General features: G+C 41.5%; 1 protein-coding gene across 1 annotated transcript in view; it reads right to left on the reverse strand.

The window, feature by feature from the left end:
* The window catches only part of LOC306694008 (dedicator of cytokinesis protein 3-like), a gene marked incomplete at both ends in the record, with an annotated part of 93,052 nt that overhangs the window by 45,288 nt on the left and 27,098 nt on the right, over positions 1-20,666 (reverse strand). Inside the window, 3 exons of the mRNA XM_079156702.1 lie at positions 4,064-4,119; positions 11,236-11,276; positions 14,650-14,733. Of these exons, the coding sequence (XP_079012828.1) occupies positions 4,064-4,119; positions 11,236-11,276; positions 14,650-14,733 (181 nt within the window). The remainder of the gene's footprint in view (positions 1-4,063; positions 4,120-11,235; positions 11,277-14,649; positions 14,734-20,666) is intronic.

Consider the following 20,666-nt stretch of genomic DNA (forward strand, 5'->3'; position numbering starts at 1 on the left):
GGACTGAGGAGGAGTGACGTAGAGACGCCGTCTCTGGTGTTGACCTGTCAATCACTGTGTAGCCCCGCCCCTAAAGCATCCCCTGCTTTATGGTCTGTGTGACTCTAAATGGACCATCATTTACTAAATGAACATCATGCTGTATTGAAGAAGACTTGAAACTAGAGATTGAGACCATAAACTCATGTTTACAATGTTTACTGAGGTAATAAATCAAGAGAGAAGTAGAGTCATTTTCTCATAGACTTCTATACAACCAGAGGAGTCGCCCCCTGGTGGACACTAGAGAGAATGCTCGTGTTGTGTTTTTATTTATTTTTGTATTGTAAAGCACTTGGAGCTACACGTCTGGTATGAATAAAGTTTTCTATAATAAACAGAGAGACGGTCTAATGTGTGGCGTTACATACGGTGAGTTAAAGTGAACTGTGTCTCTATGCAGAGAAACCACAGAAGAAGAACGGCCCGCCCAGAGGATCCAGTGATGTGATCTGCAGCAGCGGAGGCTTCGTCATTAATGAACATTAACTCCTAAAAACACGGACCGGACGGTGACGTCAGCTGATCCTCAGAAACACTTATTTCTGAGACGTGACTTGGCGTCCAGAAGCTCCACAGAGCCGGTTGTTTTTTACAAAAGTTTGGCTTTAATCGCTGTTGACACGCTGATAATTACCAAAGAAACAAAGGGCAGGTTGTGTCTCATTAACCTCAAGACTAATTATTCTGTGAGCAGAAGGAAGAGGCTGGCTGCTGGTCATCTGAGTCAACACGTCCTCATGAGGAAAGGTCTTCTTCTGGTCTCCTAAATATGATGCTACCAGACAACGTTTGTTTTTATCACAAGTATCTGAGGAAGAGGAGGCGGATGGACTTTAAATATATTTATTTAAATTACGTATTTAACTTAAACTACATAACAACTGAAGTTTCACCATCAGTTCTGTTGCGTTTTTGTTTGAATTTACGTAAACATTACAAAACTGCAACCGTAGAAAATACATTTGTCTAGAAAGCTACTTGAGCTCTGAGAGTCACTGATAATCACACTGCGACGCATTCCACCTGATTATTATCCATCGTAAAAAACATGATGTGAATTACAATCATACCTCCAAAAGAAAGTCATTAAGAGAGCAGCAATTACTAAATATTATGATACTTGATCTGATAAGTTATTATAAAATGCTTCATAATGTCTTTATGTTTATAAAGCATTAGGAACATTTCTGAGCGCTTTCACCTCTAATTAAAGCTCATTAAAGCTCATTAAAGCTCATTAAAGCTCATTAAAGCTCATTTTAAGGCATTTTAAGTATGTTTATAGTAGAGGTGACGTTTCAGATTAGAACCAACTGAAGCTTCTCTTGAGTGTCGAGCGTTAAGGAAAGAGATCACTATCTACATATATACGTATATATAGATATACACGTATATATATATGTATATATATTAGTGCTGGTTAGAACTGTATTTATTGTTAGTTTGGTATGAATTGATCCTCCACTGCTTGCTTCCTTTAACGTTTATTTATTTGTCAGTAACTTCAATACTTAAGTAACATTTCTGTAGTTTCAACCAAATAACTATGTTTTTCTGAACCTAACTAAGTTGTTTAGTTTGCTGTGAAAACAGAAGTTTATTTTGAAAGACTTTATGCTTAGAAGTGAAACTAGACCCCGTTGAGGACACGTTGAGCCCTGAGAGACATTTCTAGATACGATGTGACGTCATTAGAGGTCACGATGACCTTCCACCTAAAAATCACGTCTCCATGAAGTGAAACTGCATCGTCATGTTTCAGAGAAATGTTCGTCTCTTGACTGAAACCTCTAAATTATTCATGTTGATTAAAGTGGCTCCTTTATTTTGTAATATAATCATCTTAGATTGAGCTCGACTTCCTGTCTGCTTTTATAGCAGTGAAGTGCTGCACACACACACAGACACACACACACACACACACACAGACACACACACACACACACACACACACACACACACACAGACACACACACACAGACACACACACACACACACACACACACAGACACACACACACAGACACACACACAGACACACACACACACACACACACACACACACACACACACACACACACACACACACAGACACACACACACAGACACACACACACACACACACACACACACACACACACACACACACTCACATTGCTCGTCATGATGCAGCACTACAACACTAACTCCTCTCTGCCCTGCAGGTCTGCTTGAAACAGTGAAGGATTCACTAAATCCAATTAACTCACTCTCCGTGCCTCTGAAACTCTTATGCAAATGGAGACACGCTCTGTAACTCTGATTAATCTGCAGTTTCCAATCATTATGTAAATGTATTAAAATATGTACTCCTGAAGTTAGAAGAGAATGAGAAACGAGGAGGTTCATTCTTTATTTAGAGAGAAAAACAACAAAAACACTTCAAATTAGTTTTTAAACGGCTTCAGCTACAAGAAGAAGAAGAAGAAGATAAAGAAGAAGAAGATAAAGGAGAAGAAGAAGAAGAAGAAGATAAAGAAGAAGATGATAAAGAAGAAGAAGATAAAGGAGAAGAAGAAGAAGATAAAGAGGATAAAGAAGAAGAAGAAGTTAAAGAAGAAGAAGAAGAAGATAAAGAAGAAGATAAAAAAGAAGAAGAAGAAGAAGAAGAAGAAGAAGAAGAAGAAGAAGAAGAAGAAGAAGAAGAAGATGATAAAGACTGAACTGTGGCGTCATCACGGAGACAGGAGAGCGACTGAAGATGCTTTTATATATGAACCACTTTAAGGTGTTTTTTCGACATCATGAGAGAAAAATGATCAACGTCAACGATCAGATTCTCCATCAAAGTTCTTAACTTGGTCTGATCCAGCGTTAGAGCTAAAGCTATGAAACATAAGGCACCAGAATACGTAGATATTTCATATGTTACACGAACGAGGAAGCACAACGAAGAGAAGTCAGCTTTGATCTATTTGTAACTCGTGTACTTCTGTAGTTATTTCAACCCAATCAAGTGGTTTAGTTGTCTGAACCTAACTAAGTAGTTTCCTGTGAACATGGAAGTTTATTTTGAAAATACTTTATTTATATGAACAGAAAACAGACGCGTGTCGCTGGACTTTAGGAGGAAAACACACAAAAATGATTTACTAACTTTTGGTAAAATACCACACAGATGGCTGCATGAGGATGAGTTGACTCAGACTATATTTCTATATTTCTAGATATACTTTATGATGTGACGTCCAAACAGGTCATGACCTCCGGCTGTTAAAGAAGCCGTCTCCTGTCACATATAATCTCGTTACCAGACAGTGGAACTGCGTCTTTAACTGTGTTTCCAGGGAAACGTATTCTTTCCTGAATTCTGTTTATTTCTGACGTCACATTTCTCATCAGAGTCCGTGTTGTGAGGATGTTTGAATCCCGAGTGAAACAGAAAGTCAATGTTAACTTATTTAATATCAGACAACTACTACCAAGTCTCGTTACCATGTTTGAAACTAGAACTGTGAGACGCGATTCCTCAGAGAGTTTGAAGGAGTCTGGAGACGGTTTAGTTCACTCGGCTGACTTGGGTTAATGTGGACGCCCTCCTTCAGCAACGTCTCTCTTCTTCTACGTCCTAAAGTCTTAAAAGATGAACTCGACCTTCTGTCCCTTCATTATGTGTTATACTCAGAGGACAGAAAAGACTAAATGTATAAAGTCAAATACAGAAGAGCGATAGAAAGGAAAGGTCGAGTCTTTGTTTAATGACGTTCATCAAAGATTTAGGCTCCTAGCAGCAAAGTGGAGGCAATGACTGAGGTTTAATAGATTCCTTTATAATAAGACAGCAGAAACATTCTGCCTTCTGTCTCAGGACCGGCCACAAGAAACCAACATGAATAGATTTACTAAAAGAAGACTTATGTCCTCGTAGGACAGATCACAATGTCGAGCTCACTTAACAGACAACGGTCACTCCGCCGGTCTCTGGGCTAACGGTGGTGATCCTGATCAGTGTGCTGGTGCAGTTCAGAGGTCGCTACACTTACCCTCTGTTGGTGACGATGGCTTTCTTCAGATGAATGTAGCTGACTGGAAAAACTCCCTGTAGAGAGAGAGAGAGAGAGAGAGACAGACAGAGAGACAGAGAGAGAGAGGGAGAGAGAGAGACAGAGAGAGAGAGACAGAGAGAGAGAGAGGGAGAGAGAGAGAGAGAGAGACAGAGAGAGAGAGAGAGACATTAACACAGCATCACACCATCTACTATCATGAGGATTTACAACATGAATTAGTTTCAGTACGAAGAGGAACATCTTTACTGTCAGAGACAAACCAACGGCTCTTAAATTAATAACGGTCTTTTAATGTCCACTTCCCATGATGCATTGCATCATCAATCCTTTCTGCCTCTTCTCCTGATCACAACACCATGTGGCAGTAAATGGATGGATTTCTTATTTTGCTTATTTCGGCCACATGCCGAGCTAAAGACATGTTTTTAAATCTGAAATAATCATGATGTTCAATATGAGTGAAGATTTATTTCAGTCCCAGTGAACCACCTGTTCCTGAAGCTTATTTAATGAATATTTAAATAAATGTAAAGAACCTGAACAACATGAAGACCTGCTGCTCTGAACTCATCAATCATTCATGAGAGCTTCTGTGAAGGTTATAGCTGCTCCACAATACCACTTCAGATAAACCCTCACATGACAGATACAGTAGATACAATAGATACAGGATACAGTAGATACAGTAGATAGGCCCTATACTCATAAATACCTTTAGTCTATGAAATCAGAAGTTAAACGGTGACAACAAGTCTTAATTCATCTCTAATATCCGTTTCATATTGTTAAAAACATCTGGATTTATTCAAGTTTCTCTCCAGAAAACCACATTTAAAGAGATTACATGTGAACGCGTCATGAAGACACAATGTAAACTCAATGCAGCCTCCGTTAGCGGTTAGCTCCGTTAGCGGTTAGCTAGGCAGGACTGTGCCGGCCACCGGCTGCTAACCGCTAACGCTAACTAGCTCCTCTTTCTTTATTCGTCATGAAGAACGCGTTGGTTGGTTGTATAACGTACCTGGTGGAGGTTTCACAGAGAAGCTGTGATTCTTTATAACCGTTTTATTTTTACTTTAATGTTTCCTGTTTTCTCGTCAGGTCTCTGAGCAGCCAATCAGGTGACAGTCTGAGAGGAAGCGTGACTTTCTGCAGAGCTGGATATCTTTATCTGAAATAAAACTACGAGCTCGACTTTATCTTTACACACTATGAATGCTACACACAGTATATCATTATGTATTTTGTGTCATAAGATCTTTGTATCTCAAGTGACTCTGGAGAAACTGCAGAAGATCATTCAGAGAACTGAGAGAATTCATTCATATTCTACATGATTCAGTGAGCAGAAGAAGAGCATCTATTTCAGGACTTGACGTGAGCGAGTTCATTTGTATGTTTTATGTACTCTGATGTCTTCTAGTGTGTTTGTGTGTCAGTAACATATTAATCTGTAGAAACATGTATCTGCACATCAATGTGGAGGCGAGTAGTATCGACCAATCACGTTTGAGCTGGTTGGGTTGCATGCAGGTGAAGATATCAGATTTTACACGACTATCATGGCCAGAAGACTTCACTTCAACAATCATCAACATATCGACAGCAAATTAATAAAACATCTGTCAAACTCTTCTTTAGCTTTAAAAACTTTAAAAATGAATTACACTGAAAACTCAGGAGTAGGGAGGCGGAGAGAGTCTGTAACTATATAACTGTGAATGATTTAAGATGCTCTGAATTATTTACATGTCATTATCATGAGTTTTATGAACATGATGTCTACATTTTTAAATATCACAGTTACTACCAGTTTATCACGACTAGAAAGAAAAGAGACGAAACGCTTCGGTCAAAATATAATCTGTGATCCTGTCGTCGACCATCTGACATCGATTTGGCCGTCGCCATCTTGGATTTTTTTACAACCAGTGAACAGGAAGTGACCATATCTGGACTGAGGAGGAGTGACGTAGAGACCTGTCAATCACCATGTAGCCCCGCCCCTAAAGCATCCCCTGCTTTATGGTCTGTGTGACTCTAAATGGACCATCATTTACTAAATGAACATCATGCTGTATTGAAGAAGACTTGAAACTAGAGATTGAGACCATAAACTCATGTTTACAATGTTTACTGAGGTAATAAATCAAGAGAGAAGTAGAGTCATTTTCTCATAGACTTCTATACAACCAGAGGAGTCGCCCCCTGGTGGACATTAGAGCGAATGCAGCTTTAACACATGAAGCTTTGGAGTCACTTTTCAGAACCAGAGGTTTGTCTCCTGGTCTACACCTGAACCCTGATACAGTCTGTTAATCCCAGGAGCTGTGTGTGTGTGCGTGTGTGTGTGTGTGTGTGTGCGTGCGTGTGTGTGTGTGTGTGTGTGTGTGTGTGTGTGTGTGTAGATGAATGTCCTATCTGCACTCTGAAAGCTCGGCTTGTGGCAGTTAGCACAGAGAGCTCATCTGCTCCGTCATGCATCACAACCCTCCTGTCGAGAGAGTCGTATTCTGCCGCTTTTAGGGTCAAACATCCCATAATAAAAACACTGGTGAGCTCTTTCCGTCCGTTGTTAACGTCAGGATGTATTTTTAGAGGAGGAGAGACAGACAGGAGGAGAAGAGGACTGACTGTGGCCAGCCATGCATTTCACAGCAGAGGGTCAGAGGTTTTGGCTCCGCCTCCTTCACCTGTCTCCCCCCCCCCCCCCCCCCCCCACACACACACACACACACACACACACACACACACACACACACACACACACACAGTCACTCTGGACTCACAGGGTTCTGATGTTCATGTTAACATATGAAACACGTTTAAACTTTGATGAGACGAACAGAACTAAGTACTCCTACTGTACTTAGGTAGAGCTTTGTATGGAAGCACATTCCCGCCAGCAAAATAAAATAAAAAATCCACCCGAAAAAAATAAAATAAAATAAAATCCACCCAAACAAAATTATATATATATCCACCCAGAAAAAAAAAAAGATGATGTTTTTTTTTTTTTGTCGTATTTGTTGAAAAAATACGACATGCAATTCTACACAAGGTAACTATTACTGGTGACTTTTGTAAATGTTAGATGTTATATATCATTATAAGTATTAATATGTAGAATTGCACATCGTTTTCATGGAAAGACTGGCGAGGGGATGAAGGGACCTGTGAGGAGATCGTGACTGAAGCGCATGCGCACTTCTAATCTCTTTAGCTAGCAAAAAAACAAAAACATCATCATCTTTTTTTTTTTTTTTTTTACTTTTTTTCGGCTACAAAAAAAAACAACCTTTTTTTTCCCCTGGGTGGATAAATATATTATTTATTTTTTGGGTAGATATTTTATTTAAATTTTTTTTTGGGGTGGATTTTCTATTTTTTTTTGCTTGCGGGAATGGGCTTCCATAGGTTTGAGGTACTTATACATTATTGACTTCAGTACATGTCAGAGGGGAACACTGTGCTGGTTACTGTGAGGATGAAGAAGAGAGGATCAGCTGTGAGCTAAATACCAACGCCGCCATGCTAACATGCGCACAATGCTACTACTAGCACGCTGATGTTCTGATGTTTACCGTGCTCGACGTGCTAACATGTGTTAGCATTAGCACTGAACACACAGAGCAGCCGAGTCTGAGCTCCGACATTATAACATTTATTTAACTTTAATTCATGAATGTTATACCCGTCTTATTCTATTTCTATTCTCTATAATAAATAACAACATTTTAAAGACGAGCTCAGATTAAACAATGTTGCTGTGATGAAAGAGTCAGATGTAGAACAGGACGTGTGACACACACACACACACGCACACACACACACACACACACACACACACACACGCACACAGATCTTGTTCCTGTCTGCTGGGACACAGGATGCTTATTAACAGGTCAGTGCATCCAGAACACCTCAGGCTCTGATGCTACCTGTGTGTGTGTGTGTGTGTGTGTGTGTGTGTGTGTGTGTGTTGGGCAGGAGGTCAGGAGTGTTGTTCTTAATTTAGCTGATGGTGTTGAAGCAGCGATTCATTTATAAAGGTCAACTTGTTACAGAAAGAGAGGAAGAATAATAAAGACGACACGAGAGGGAGGAGGAGACGACACGAGAGGGAGGAGGAGACGACACGAGAGGAAGGAGGAGACACGGAGATGAGAGAGGAACAAGGAGACAACGATACAACGAGAGAGGAACGAGGCGACAAGGAGACAAGGAAAGAGGAAGGAGGAGACCACCTGAGAGGACGGAGGAGACCACTACAGTAGAAAGCAAAGAGGAGACAGAGACTCAACCTCTCCGTCCTCTAAACGCTTGTGTTGTGATGAACAGTAAACATCTGATTGTTTGTTTCTCACAAACGTCCCGGAGACAAAACCAAATAAAGGTTCATTGTGTGTGTGTGTGTGTGTGTGTTGTGTGTGTATTGTGTGTAGTGTGTGTAGTATAGTGTGTAGTGTGTGTTGTAGATGAACACATCGTCTCTGGTTTAGCGTGACTCTGTAACTTCTTCTTCTCACCATCTGGACCTCCTGCCCTGAAACACTCCATCACACCAGCTCAGAAGAACTACACCATCTCTCTGTGCTCCTCTGCTTCAGTAATTACGTCTCTAGTTTCATTCTCATCACACCTTCTAAATGCAGCGCTGCTTCGTCTTCCTTCCTTCCTTCCTTCCTTCCTTCCTTCCTTCCCTCCTCTGTCCTCCAGGACTTTATCTTCTAAGCCTCTGTAGTCTATTCTGCTCTCTCTTCATTGTCCTCGTTGAAAGCCAGAGAAGCCCCCCCCCCCCCCCCCGCAGCATCACACTGTGGTTCTGACAATAGAATAACAGTGATTACATCACTTCCTCCTTTGTTGCCGCTCGGTTCTTCAACAATGAGCCTTTATCTTCCTAAATAGTCTGAGGAGACGTTTCTACTGCAATTACATAAAGACAAGAAGAGCCGTGATGACTGTACAGTATTCTGTTGCATTATGGGAGCTCCTCCTCTCTGCTGGAGACCCAGGACGTACAGCTGGACCCGCTGGAGGGACGGGAGGCCCGGGAGAACCAGGACCAGGACTGAGAGGAGCAGACTGTCAGACCTGCAGTAACACGAGAGGTTTTATGAAGAGACTCTGGTGCTGAGCACAGCGACCACAGTCCACTGATAGAGTGTGTGTGTGTGTGTGTGTGTGTGTGTGTGCGACATCCTACTGTCTAAACGTGAACAGTCTAACCCTCTGAACCACTAAACCATTAATCAATCAGCCAGAAGCTGTAAAAACCAGCGTTCTACGGTCCTTGAACACATCATGTGTGACAACAGTTCTGTCAGAAAACTAAACGAAGCTTAAAAATGTGAAATTTCATCAAAAACATTTTATTCTTCATGTTCTCGTTATAAATGTCTCCTCTAATAAAGAGTTCACTTTAACCAGACTGTGTAAAAACATTAAATTGTGAAACTATGAAGTCATGATTGATTCATCTGAGACATTGGGAACACTTATATAACAATAGATTCCATTGTTTTACAATTTTAGTCAAAGAAATTACCAAATAAATTCAACTTGTTCTCTTCTCTTTAATGATGATGTCGTCATAACTGTTGTTCTCACTGAAGACATGTTCTCGTTCTCTACTTGTACTCATGATGATTCTGCTCATAGAGGAGCAGATGAAGACCTCACAGAGAAGATGAAGACCTCTCAGAGAAGATGAAGACCTCTCAGAGAAGATGAAGACCTCACAGAGAAGATGAAGACCTCTCAGAGAAGATGAAGACCTCACAGAGAAGATGAAGACCTCTCAGAGAAGATGAAGACCTCACAGAGAAGATGAAGACCTCTCAGAGAAGATGAAGACCTCTCAGAGAAGATGAAGACCTCACAGAGAAGATGAAGACCTCTCAGAGAAGATGAAGACCTCACAGAGAAGATGAAGACCTCACAGAGAAGATGAAGACCTCTCAGAGCAGATGAAGACCTCTCAGAGAAGATGAAGACCTCTCAGAGGCTTTGGGGCTCAGAGGGTTTTAACGTGCTTCATTCATTCTGGGAACTCGTACCGTCTTCATAAGATTCTAACGTTCTGTTTCAGTCCGTTTGTCATAAATAAGAACTGAACCCTCGTTCATGACTCACTGTCTCAACATCCGGCTGAAGAGTCAAACAGACCGATGCAGCATCAAAGCTGCTGTGAGGGATCTTTGCTGCGTTCATCTTTGTTTAGTCGCTGAGTCTTACCAGCGAGAAGGTTTTGGTTGCTTAGTAACAGCAGGACCCCCCCCCCCCCCCTGAAGCTTGGATTAATGGATGAAACACAGCGAGCGATGAGCGGATCCCGACCTCTTCACATTCTGCTGATCTCGGTAGTTAAGATGTAATTCTGGCACCTTCACACTGTACCTGTGTTGATGCTACTGAACCTCCATACGAGACGTATGTATGTCCTCCTGCCTTCATCATGAACCTCTTCTCACCGGCTTCAGCAACACTTTCCTAAATCTCCTACAAGTGGCTCAAAAAGCTGCTGCCAAGCTTTGGACCACGTCCTCCTAAAAGGTCTCACGCTCCTCTCAATCCAGTCCAAGAGACTCGTGATCACGACTAGCCGGTTCTTTAAAGAGTGAAGCCGAAGCTTCATGTGTTAAAGCTGCATTCTCTCTAGTGTCCACCAGGGGGCGACTCCTCTGGTTGTATAGAAGTCTATGAGAAAATGACTCTACTTCTCTCTTGATTTATTACCTCAGTAAACATTGTAAACATGAGTTTATGGTCTCAATCTCTAGTTTCAAGTCTTCTTCAATACAGCATGATGTTCATTTAGTAAATGATGGTCCATTTAGAGTCACACAGACCATAAAGCAGGGGATGCTTTAGGGGCGGGGCTACACAGTGATTGACAGGTCTCTACGTCACTCCTCCTCAGTCCAGATATGGTCACTTCCTGTTCACTGAGGGTTAAATAACGGCTCATTTTATTCTCAGCTTTCACAGAAAAACAAGAGCAAAGATAAAAGATGGAGAGAAGTATAAAAGTGTTCAATGTATTTCCATAAAGTCTCCTTCACATCACAGTGAGAGTCAAAGTTTCAGATGAAGAACGTGTGAAACAGTGTGAGAGGAGCTGAAGCTGCTGAAGTCTCTCTTACCTTCACGTTTGGCCTCCTGGTGGAGAAACCTCTGAACCAACCTGGAAGAAGACAAACGAGAGAGTCAGAGCAGAGCGACTGAATGTGCAGCTTCATTTACACAACGAGGAATACGATCAAATGAAAACTCTCTTAAATCGTCTCCTGCCTCACAGAGGAGCACAAACACATTCAAACGTCCAGCATTGAAAAATAATAATTCACAAACATGAAGTGTTCCTGATGTGAGCCTTTAAACCTGTCGCTTCTAGTTTGGCTTTAGATGAAGTCTGATCGGTCGTTTAGTGAAAGTTGTCTGTAGATGTCTCAGATACTCATTGATGATCATTGATGGTCCATATTACAGATAGTTTAACTTATATCAGCTGGTCTACAAGGATCCAGACTTTTCATTTTCGTCATCGTCTCAAAAATCATTTCAACGCTCTGAAGTCTGTAAACTACAAAAAACTATAAATGTTATACTTTTACTGCGTTATAGTAATTTATCGTGTTTATTTCTTCTTAAAAACACACAATTCAAAAGATAAGGAAATACCAGATTGTATTTTTAATCTCATTATTATCTTTAATGAAGTATAATAATGTTCTTAGAGCTCGTGTTAGAAGTTAAACATAATTCATCTCTAATATCTGTTTTATATTAACGTGTAAACATCTCCTTCAAACTACTGGATTTATTCTAGTTCATCACCAAAACTACATTTTACAGATTACATGTGAACAAATCATGATGACGTTATAATGTAGCTTCAGCCAGTACTCATGTTCACTGAGCAGAGCCTGAAGGCATCATGATGTCACTGAAGTGAACCTCGTTGGTTAGCCGTTAGCTGCTAACGTTACTAGCTCTCCTCTGATTGGTTGTTTACAATGAAACATGATCAGAGATCAGAGACTAGAACCACAAGTTCTACTGAGTGTTGGAGGAGAACCAGGACCAGGTCTGGGTTCAGACCTGAGACCTCAGTGACCTGATGTAAAGTTCATGTTGTGCCCGTGAGAGGATCCTCCTCCTGCAGCACGACTCCTTCCACATGGACGGACATCCATCAGATGTCTCAGTGGAGGAGAGAGCTGTCACGAAAAATGACTCCGCTTCAGGTAAAACCTTGACAGCTGAAAACGACTCGGGGGGGGGGCATCATCTGCCTATGAAGTCTATGAGAAAATGACTCTACTTCTCTCTTGATTTATTACCTCAGTAAACATTGTAAACATGAGTTTATGGTCTCAATCTCTAGTTTCAAGTGAAACAAACACGGGCGTCTCAGGCGGACCCCTAAAAGCCTCAATTGCTAAATTTCGGGGGTCTTTATTCTCACTGATGCAGCAGTTTTTATCGTATAAACTGCAAATAATGTATTCACAAAAATATGAAAAGTGAGTCGTAATGACAACAACCAGTGGTTCTTCTATCAGTTATCAATATTCATCTAAATCACCACAATGTTCAGCTTGTGCTCCATAACAAACACGTTTTAAGACACTTCTGTGAAGAAAACCTTTGTGAAGTTTCACCAAAAGACTGAAATAATGTCGCGATACAGTCGTGTGATGAACACACAGCGCTGGATCCTGAGTAATCAGCTTCAGAGGCTTCATAATAACTTTCATCTTATCTTCTTACAAAATCATCACATCCAGTCTCTCAGCAGCTCCACATAATCTGATATGAATATGGAGATGAGGGCTTAATTGGCCGGGTACTTAATAACCAATCAAGGTTCATTCATCACCCTCGTTAAGATGTGTTTACTCCCCAGACTCTCATCTAAATGGAAATCAGACCGCAGGGCTGGACCAGCAGCGTCTGGGCCGATTAGAAGGGTGTGTGTGTGTGTGTGTGTGTGTGTGTGTGTGTGTGTGTGAGTGTGTGAGTGTGTGTGTGTGTGTGTGTGTGTGTGTGTGTGTGTGTGTGTGTGTGTGTGTGTGTGTGTGTGTGTGAGTGTGTGTGTGAGTGTGTGTGTGTGAGTGTGTGAGTGTGTGTGTGTGTGTGTGTTCTTCTGTAGGAGCAACATGGAGGACTCAAAGGGGAAACACATGAATGTGTATTAATGTACATTAGTGAGATCAGGTGTTTGTGTGTAAATCATTTCATCTATAATCATCGTCTCTCCTCTCGTATCCACACGGATCTCTAAGTGGCCATTACAATCATCATTATTAAATTATAATAATAATAATAATAATCATAGTAATCACAGTAATCATGTCTCAGTGGAAGGCAGAAGAGAGGCTCACCATGAGAACAGCTTCACAGCAGCTCTCGTGTCTGGAGAAGCTTCTTAAAGACATAAAGAATAAATAAACTATCCTCTCATTCATATCTGTTCATCGGGGGGGGGCGGGCTCAGATCATAGACCACGTCCCTCCATGGGACGGGTCGCATTTCATTACAAGGACAAAATAGATGCTGCCAATAAGAGGAGGAACAAATGTAGAGGACAGGAAGTAAAGATGAGCGAGGAGGGGAGAGAACGAGCCAATCAGCTGTGGGCTCTGGATCAGCGTCACTCGTCATCTGCAGGAGCACAACACTCCTCCTGGTGGAGCTGCTGAGAGGAGAAGCTCCCTCACTGAGCTCAGCGCTGTGGATGCAGTGATGGAGGCGTCTCTATCCGGAGATCTAAATATTGAAATGATTGACTTTGTTTGTGCCGGCGCTGCTTTTGGCGCCGTAGCTCCGAGCATGAACGGAGGCGTTTCTCCCTCTACGAGCTGTTTGTTGCATTAATATCCAGAAACACCAGAGGATGAACAAACAGAAGGAGCTGTGAGGAACGAAGAAGACGACGAGTGGAGCTCAGAGATACGACCATTAAAGTCATGAATCAAGCCTCCACAACGAGGACGAGGAAACTCAAACCTCAGACTCATAATATGTACATTAATATGTAAACTAGTTGATTTGGCTGCAAAATATTTACTGAAATGAAGATTCTGAAGCGTGTGGCCGCTTTAGAAAGTGTCCTCTGAGCAGAGCTTTATCTCAGAGAATATGAACACATTACATGTAATTACAGTAATTCACATTCACACGACACCACAGAGTTCTTCAGTCTTTTACATTTGGTTGAAGCTGGTTCACAAAGATTTACAAAGCAGGAAGTAGTTCTACATCATTAATCTTCCATCTTTTCTTGTCTGCGTTGTATTTTGCAGCTTTTGCTCAGTTTATAACGGATTAATCCAGGAAGGTGTTTCAGCCTAATGAACGCTAACGTTAGCCAGCGGCTCACTGCTCTCCACGATGTCCTTCATCCCTTTGTTGTGACTTTATGTAAATGTGCTTGAAGACTTCATCTCTCAGTGATCACTGACGCTTTAGCGACACAACGATCAAGGACAGAATCAGTGCGTCACACCCCCCCCCCCCTCAGCGCCTCATGCAGACATCCGGCAGGTCTCACCTTCACACTTCTCCAGAATCTGAACCGTCTCTCCGACCTCCAGAGCCAGACCCTGAGTCACGGAGCCCCTGAAGGAGCAGATCACTGCGGAGAAACAGAAGAAAACACGGTGAACATCTGAGATTTAAACCCGTTAATCGACAGATCTAGATATATATTTCATTCTTCAGGAAACAATTTCATTCCTCAGCTCAGTTCACAAACATGAAACCCAGAAAACAGTGATGAGCTTCCTCTGCACAGCACTAAAATACATCACAGCTTAACTTCATGTGAGGGGAACTTCTGGTCCACATGTAAAGTTTAAACCCGTCATGAACCGACTTTTATCCTCAGATGTTTCTGCAGCTCTTCACACTCTTTACTTCTGGTTGGTTTATGTGGAGGAACTCGTATTTATAGAAAGAAGAGAGAGAGAGAAAACATGTTTGGTGAAGTCTGGTCTCAACTCTCCGTCATCTCCGTCTTTGTCTCGCACGGAAAGTGAGTCAGAGCTTCACGTGTTAAAGCTGCATTCTCTCTAGTGTCCACCAGGGGGCGACTCCTCTGGTTGTATAGAAGTCTATGAGAAAATGACTCTACTTCTCTCTTGATTTATTACCTCAGTAAACATTGTAAACATGAGTTTATGGTCTCAATCTCTAGTTTCAAGTCTTCTTCAATACAGCATGATGTTCATTTAGTACATGATGGTCCATTTAGAGTCACACAGACCATAAAGCAGGAGATGCTTTAGGGGCGGGGCTACACAGTGATTGACAGGTCTCTACGTCACTCCTCCTCAGTCCACATATGATCACTTCCTGTTCACCGGTTGATAAAAACAAGATGGCGACGGACAGAATGCAGAACTAAAAGCTTCAGAACTTCAGCCCACAAACCAACGAGGTGACGTCACCATGACTACGTCCACTTCTATCTGGACTCAATGAACGCATCATCACGTCTGAACGATCAAACATAAAACACGTTTCCTCTTTTTACTGCTTTCAGCTTCACTATTTTACAAATGTTTTGGATCAACTTGTGTTGAGAAGGAGAGAGGAAAGGAGAGAGGAAAGGAGAGAGGAAAGGAGAGACAGAGGAGAGAGGAAAGACAAGAGAGAGAGAAGGGATCAGCAGTTCTCCCTCCTGATGATGTCATCTGAGTTCATCCAGCAGGTCACACCACTTGGCCTTAATGTGTGTGTGTGTGTGTGTGTGTGTGTGTGTGTGTGTGTGTGTGTGTGTGTGTGTGTGTGTGTGTGTGTGTGTGTGTGTGTGTGTGTGTGTGTGTGTGTGTGTGTGTCTAACCTTAACCTTCATAAGCAGAACAACAGATTGTGTATTTGGAGTAAAGATGTTTTATGAAATGTTGATGATAACCTTTAATAAAATAACTGAACACTCAACAGACTGAAAGTAGAGAGCAGCAGCAGATTAATACTATATGTATTCATATATGAATACATATAGTATTCATATATGAATACTATATGTATTCATATCTGCTGCTGTACTGGATGCTGATGTATAAGCTTGTTATCTTAACAATAAGATGAGTTGATGTGAGTTTTATTCGTAGATTCACATTTATCTTTGGAACAAACTTTGAGCGACATGAAAGCTCTTCTCATTAATAACAGAAGAAGAGGAAACGTCTGCACTGAGAGAATCCTCTTTACTTTAGTGAAGCACAAGATCTGTGGAGCCACTTTAAACCAAACCGTGATGCTATGTGACTAAACACAGAGAGTAGAAACACACACACACACTTTAATGGACTCTCATTATGAACAGTGGAGGTTATGTGAACTCATGTATTATGCATCACGTCTCTGCTGCTGCAACATGTGGCTGAGAAACATGTTTCACACACATTCAGTGTGTTCACAAGACAATGAAAGAGAATAAATGGGAATCCCTCGAGTGTGTGTGCGCGTGTGTGTGTGCGTGTGTGTGTGTGTGTGTGTGTGTAGATCTCCAGAGTGAGCCCACATTTGCAAAGTAAAAAGGAGAAGACATCAGACTGTCTGTTCTGTAGAGACCCAGAGCTTCACAGTTTGGAGTGAGAACGTGTTGGAAAGTTCATCCAAGTTCTCCTCGTGTGTTCAAACAGTGTTGGAATGGTTCCAATCCTTTTCTGACTCACACTGTCATTCTGAACGCAGCCACAGCTCCAGACAATGATCTCAAGAAGGTGCAACAAACGAGATTTGGAGCGTTTTTGATTGCCTCTCAACGGCTCTCAACATGGCGAACAGTGCTAACAGAGCTAACAGTTCAAAACAACAGCTAGCAGTGCTAACAGTTCAAAACAACAGCTAGCAGTGCTAACAGTTCAAAACAACAGCTAGCAGTGCTAACAGAGCTAACAGTTCAAAACAACAGCTAGCAGTGCTAACAGAGCTAACAGTGTTCACCTGAAGGGGAACTGGAGGGGGGGGGGGGGGGGGCCTTACGATGTTATCAGCTGCATCAATGATCAGAGTCTCTATATTGATGCTTTAATATCAACACTATTATCTTTCTGAAGGACACGTGGAGTCAGATCAGATCTCAGAGCATCACTCAGTCATGACAACAGAAGACGACGAAATAAGAAAAGCACACTAGAGGTTAGCCTTGATGCTACAATATGGAGCTAATAACTACTTTTAAATCTACTTGACAATTAAAATGACATAAAAATGTAATGATTAAGCAACGTGAATGTATTTTTAGAGGAGAATACAGACAGAATACTGCTCTTTGTATCATATCAATAATGCTGCTCTGTGCACCTCAAGACCTGCAGACACACTGTCTGTGTGTGTGTGTGTGTGTGTGTGTGTGTGATGGAGAGATCTTATCTCTACACACACTGACTGTATGAACAGAAGATGCTTATTGCCCACAAATCAGTCTCATGTGCATGATAGTGTGAACTGTGTGTGTGTGTGTGTGTGTCTCATCGTGCCCTGAGAACAGATCTCCTCCAAATGAAGACATGAAGCTCGTCAGTTCAACATCCTCCACGATGCCCACAGGCAGAGACTCAAGTGCACTCAGCAGCGCAGCAGATGGATTGTGTGTGTGTGTGTGTGTGTGTGTGTGTGTGTGTGTGTGTGTGTGTGTGTGAGAGACAGATTCCCTCTCGTTGCTGCTGCTCCTCAGCTGATTCGTGAGGATGCGGTTTTGTAAGTGCGATGAGGGAAACAGAGGGAAACGCAGCTTTTTCTGCATGTGTTGGTTTATTTATTCGTACGAACGTGTGTGTGTGTGTGTGTGTGTGTGTGTGTGTGTGTGCAGTGATTGAATGCATGTGACTGAGGTTAGATTTCCTGTAAGCTCTTAAGCTACATAACTCAATAAAGAGCTCGTGGGTGAAAAGAAAAGAAAAAGAGTGAAAAATGAACGTTGTGACGGAGAGAACGAGCAGAGAGAAGCCTCATCGGGCAGAACTAGGCCACACACACACACACACACACACAGGCTCTGACATCATTCATGCACAGTGATGAATATATTGGTTTGTGATGAGGTTTAAAATCAGCTTCTGTCTCTTTGTTTTCTTCTCGTTACTGAGAAAAAACTTAAAAAATGAAACGATCCCTCAAGCAAACAGGATTCATGTTCTCCTTCAGGAAAACACTTTATCATATATGTATATATATATATACTGTATCTATATATACATATATGAATATATATATGTCCTACAGTGGGTTTAGTTGTGTGTGACGTCCTGTAGGTGGCGCTGTGTTCTTGGTTGAGCAGCGTCCGGTTAATTCACACAACCAGTCCGTGCATGAAGCTGCCTCCATGTTTCCAGGAGACGGATATCAGAGACAACATTCAGCTAATGTGTCAAATGATAATATTAATTAAAGAGTCTCGATGTGAAGCTTATGGAGATGAACCTTTGCTCAGCTGTCTGAGCCGTCAGACCATCAGAAGATATTAGTGAGTCATTAGTGCTTCAGCTGCAACATCAACACAATCTCAGAACCATCGACTTTCATTATGTACAGCTGATCTGTGCACGCACAAACACACACACACATGCACACACACACACACATGCACACACACACACACACACACACACTCACCCACGATCCATGCATCAGCAACAGCATGCCAGTCTCCGTCTTGGCAGCACTGGGCATCGGTATGTGTGTGTGTGTGTGTGTGTATGTGTGTGTGTGTGTGTGTGTGTGTGTGTGTGTGTGTGTGTGAGTGTGTGTGTGTGTGAGTGTGTTTGTGAGTGTGTGTGTGAGTGTGTGTGTGAGTGTGTGTGTGAGTGTGTTTGTGAGTGTGTGTGTGTGTGAGTGTGTGTGTGTGTGTGTGTGTGTGTGTGTGTGTGAGTGTGTGTGTGAGTGTGTTTGTGAGTGTGTGTGTGTGTGAGCATCTGCTCTGGTTTGCTATGTTGTCTTGTCTCTGAGCATCTATGATTTTGGTCTTTTTCTAAATCTGTGTATTCTGCGTGACTAAATACACACACACGACACACACACACGACACAACAAAGATAAACAATAAATGAGGCTGTTTGCTGTGCTGGAGGGTTATTATGGTCTGGCACACGTTACTCACAAATACAAAACACCAAAATAAAAAATTTGACGGACAGATTTTATGACGGATTCAAATTCACTCCGTTTGTGTCTGAGGACAGAAATAAAAATGTGCTGAGTCAGCAGATTAAACAGACCAGGAGGAGACAGATGGAGGTCTGAGATGTTTTCAGGGAGGATGACAAAATGTTAAAGCCGTTTAAATTTACACAGTTATCTATAAAAACTGATTCTGTCCGTTCCTATGAATTCTAACTCACCTGGTGAAACAATCTCGATTTCAGCTGATTTCTGCTGCAGAAATATATGTTTGACCAATAAAATCTTTTGTTCCGAGTGATGTCACACCTCCAGGTACCCTTCTACCAAACGGGAGAACGGCGAATACATTTTGACAATCAGCGAAAAACAAACTACCTCAAAAACAGGATGAAGAACGATTTTTTCAATGTTATCCTATTTTATTTCTAATGTATGAATTATATATATTATTGTAAACGTCATCTATAGTGATTATTTGCAAATAATCAATTCAATAATTAGTAAATAAACTATTGTATTTTTACTCAAATATTCTCTTTGATTAAACATTATTTGGGGTCATTATTAGTTGTAATGATTTATAAAAATCTGCTGTTAGGAAGTTAAACAGCTCATAATTCATCTCTAATATCTATTTTATATTCATGTGACAACATGTCCTTCAAACTACTGGATTTATTCAAGTTTATCACCAAAAACTACAATTGAACACATCATGATAACGTTGAAATACCCATTTTTACTGTTTGGAGCTTGAACGCACCATAATGGAACCTCCGTACGTTAGCCGTTAGCCGTTAGCTCTGTTATCAGCAGGACTGTGTGACGGAGAGACTCGGTGCTGTTGGTCATTGTGATATACAATAATAAATTATGATATGACAGACCTACGCGTCTGATCAAGTTAGTTGTTCCAGATGTTGCTATGCTGTTAGCTTCATTATGTAGCCATAAGGACTGTGCTGCTAACAGCTAACGTTAACTAGCTCTCCTCTTGCCAATTTCAACAGATTTTTTGTTCACAATGTAGCATTAATGCCGATCCCCGATCTGATGAAGATCACATTTATCTTTTACCCGCCATCAGATAGATGCTGAGTCATTCCATTTGCCCCAACACACAGTTTATTTTCCCCGTTTGAGCGTTAAAGTCTCTGATGTGCTCTTGCTAACGTTATACGTCGGTCACACAACGTTAGCTACAGCTAGCGTTAGCCACAGCTAGCGTTAGCACCAAATTTGGTCTGTATTGGGTACTTAGCATTAGCCTCTTTGACTTTCTCTGTCTGGACGGTTTTTGGTGAGAAGGAAACATCGGTTTTATTATTTGTTGATTTTACAAACATTTACTTTATTTCATTTATTTCTTAGTTTATTTCTATCGACTGTGTCACTGAGCTTTCTGTTGTTATTACTATTTCCTTGCTTTTGCTGCTT

This window comes from Pholis gunnellus (assembly GCF_910591455.1).
Source record: "Pholis gunnellus genome assembly, chromosome: 3".
NCBI lineage: Eukaryota > Metazoa > Chordata > Actinopteri > Perciformes > Pholidae > Pholis > Pholis gunnellus.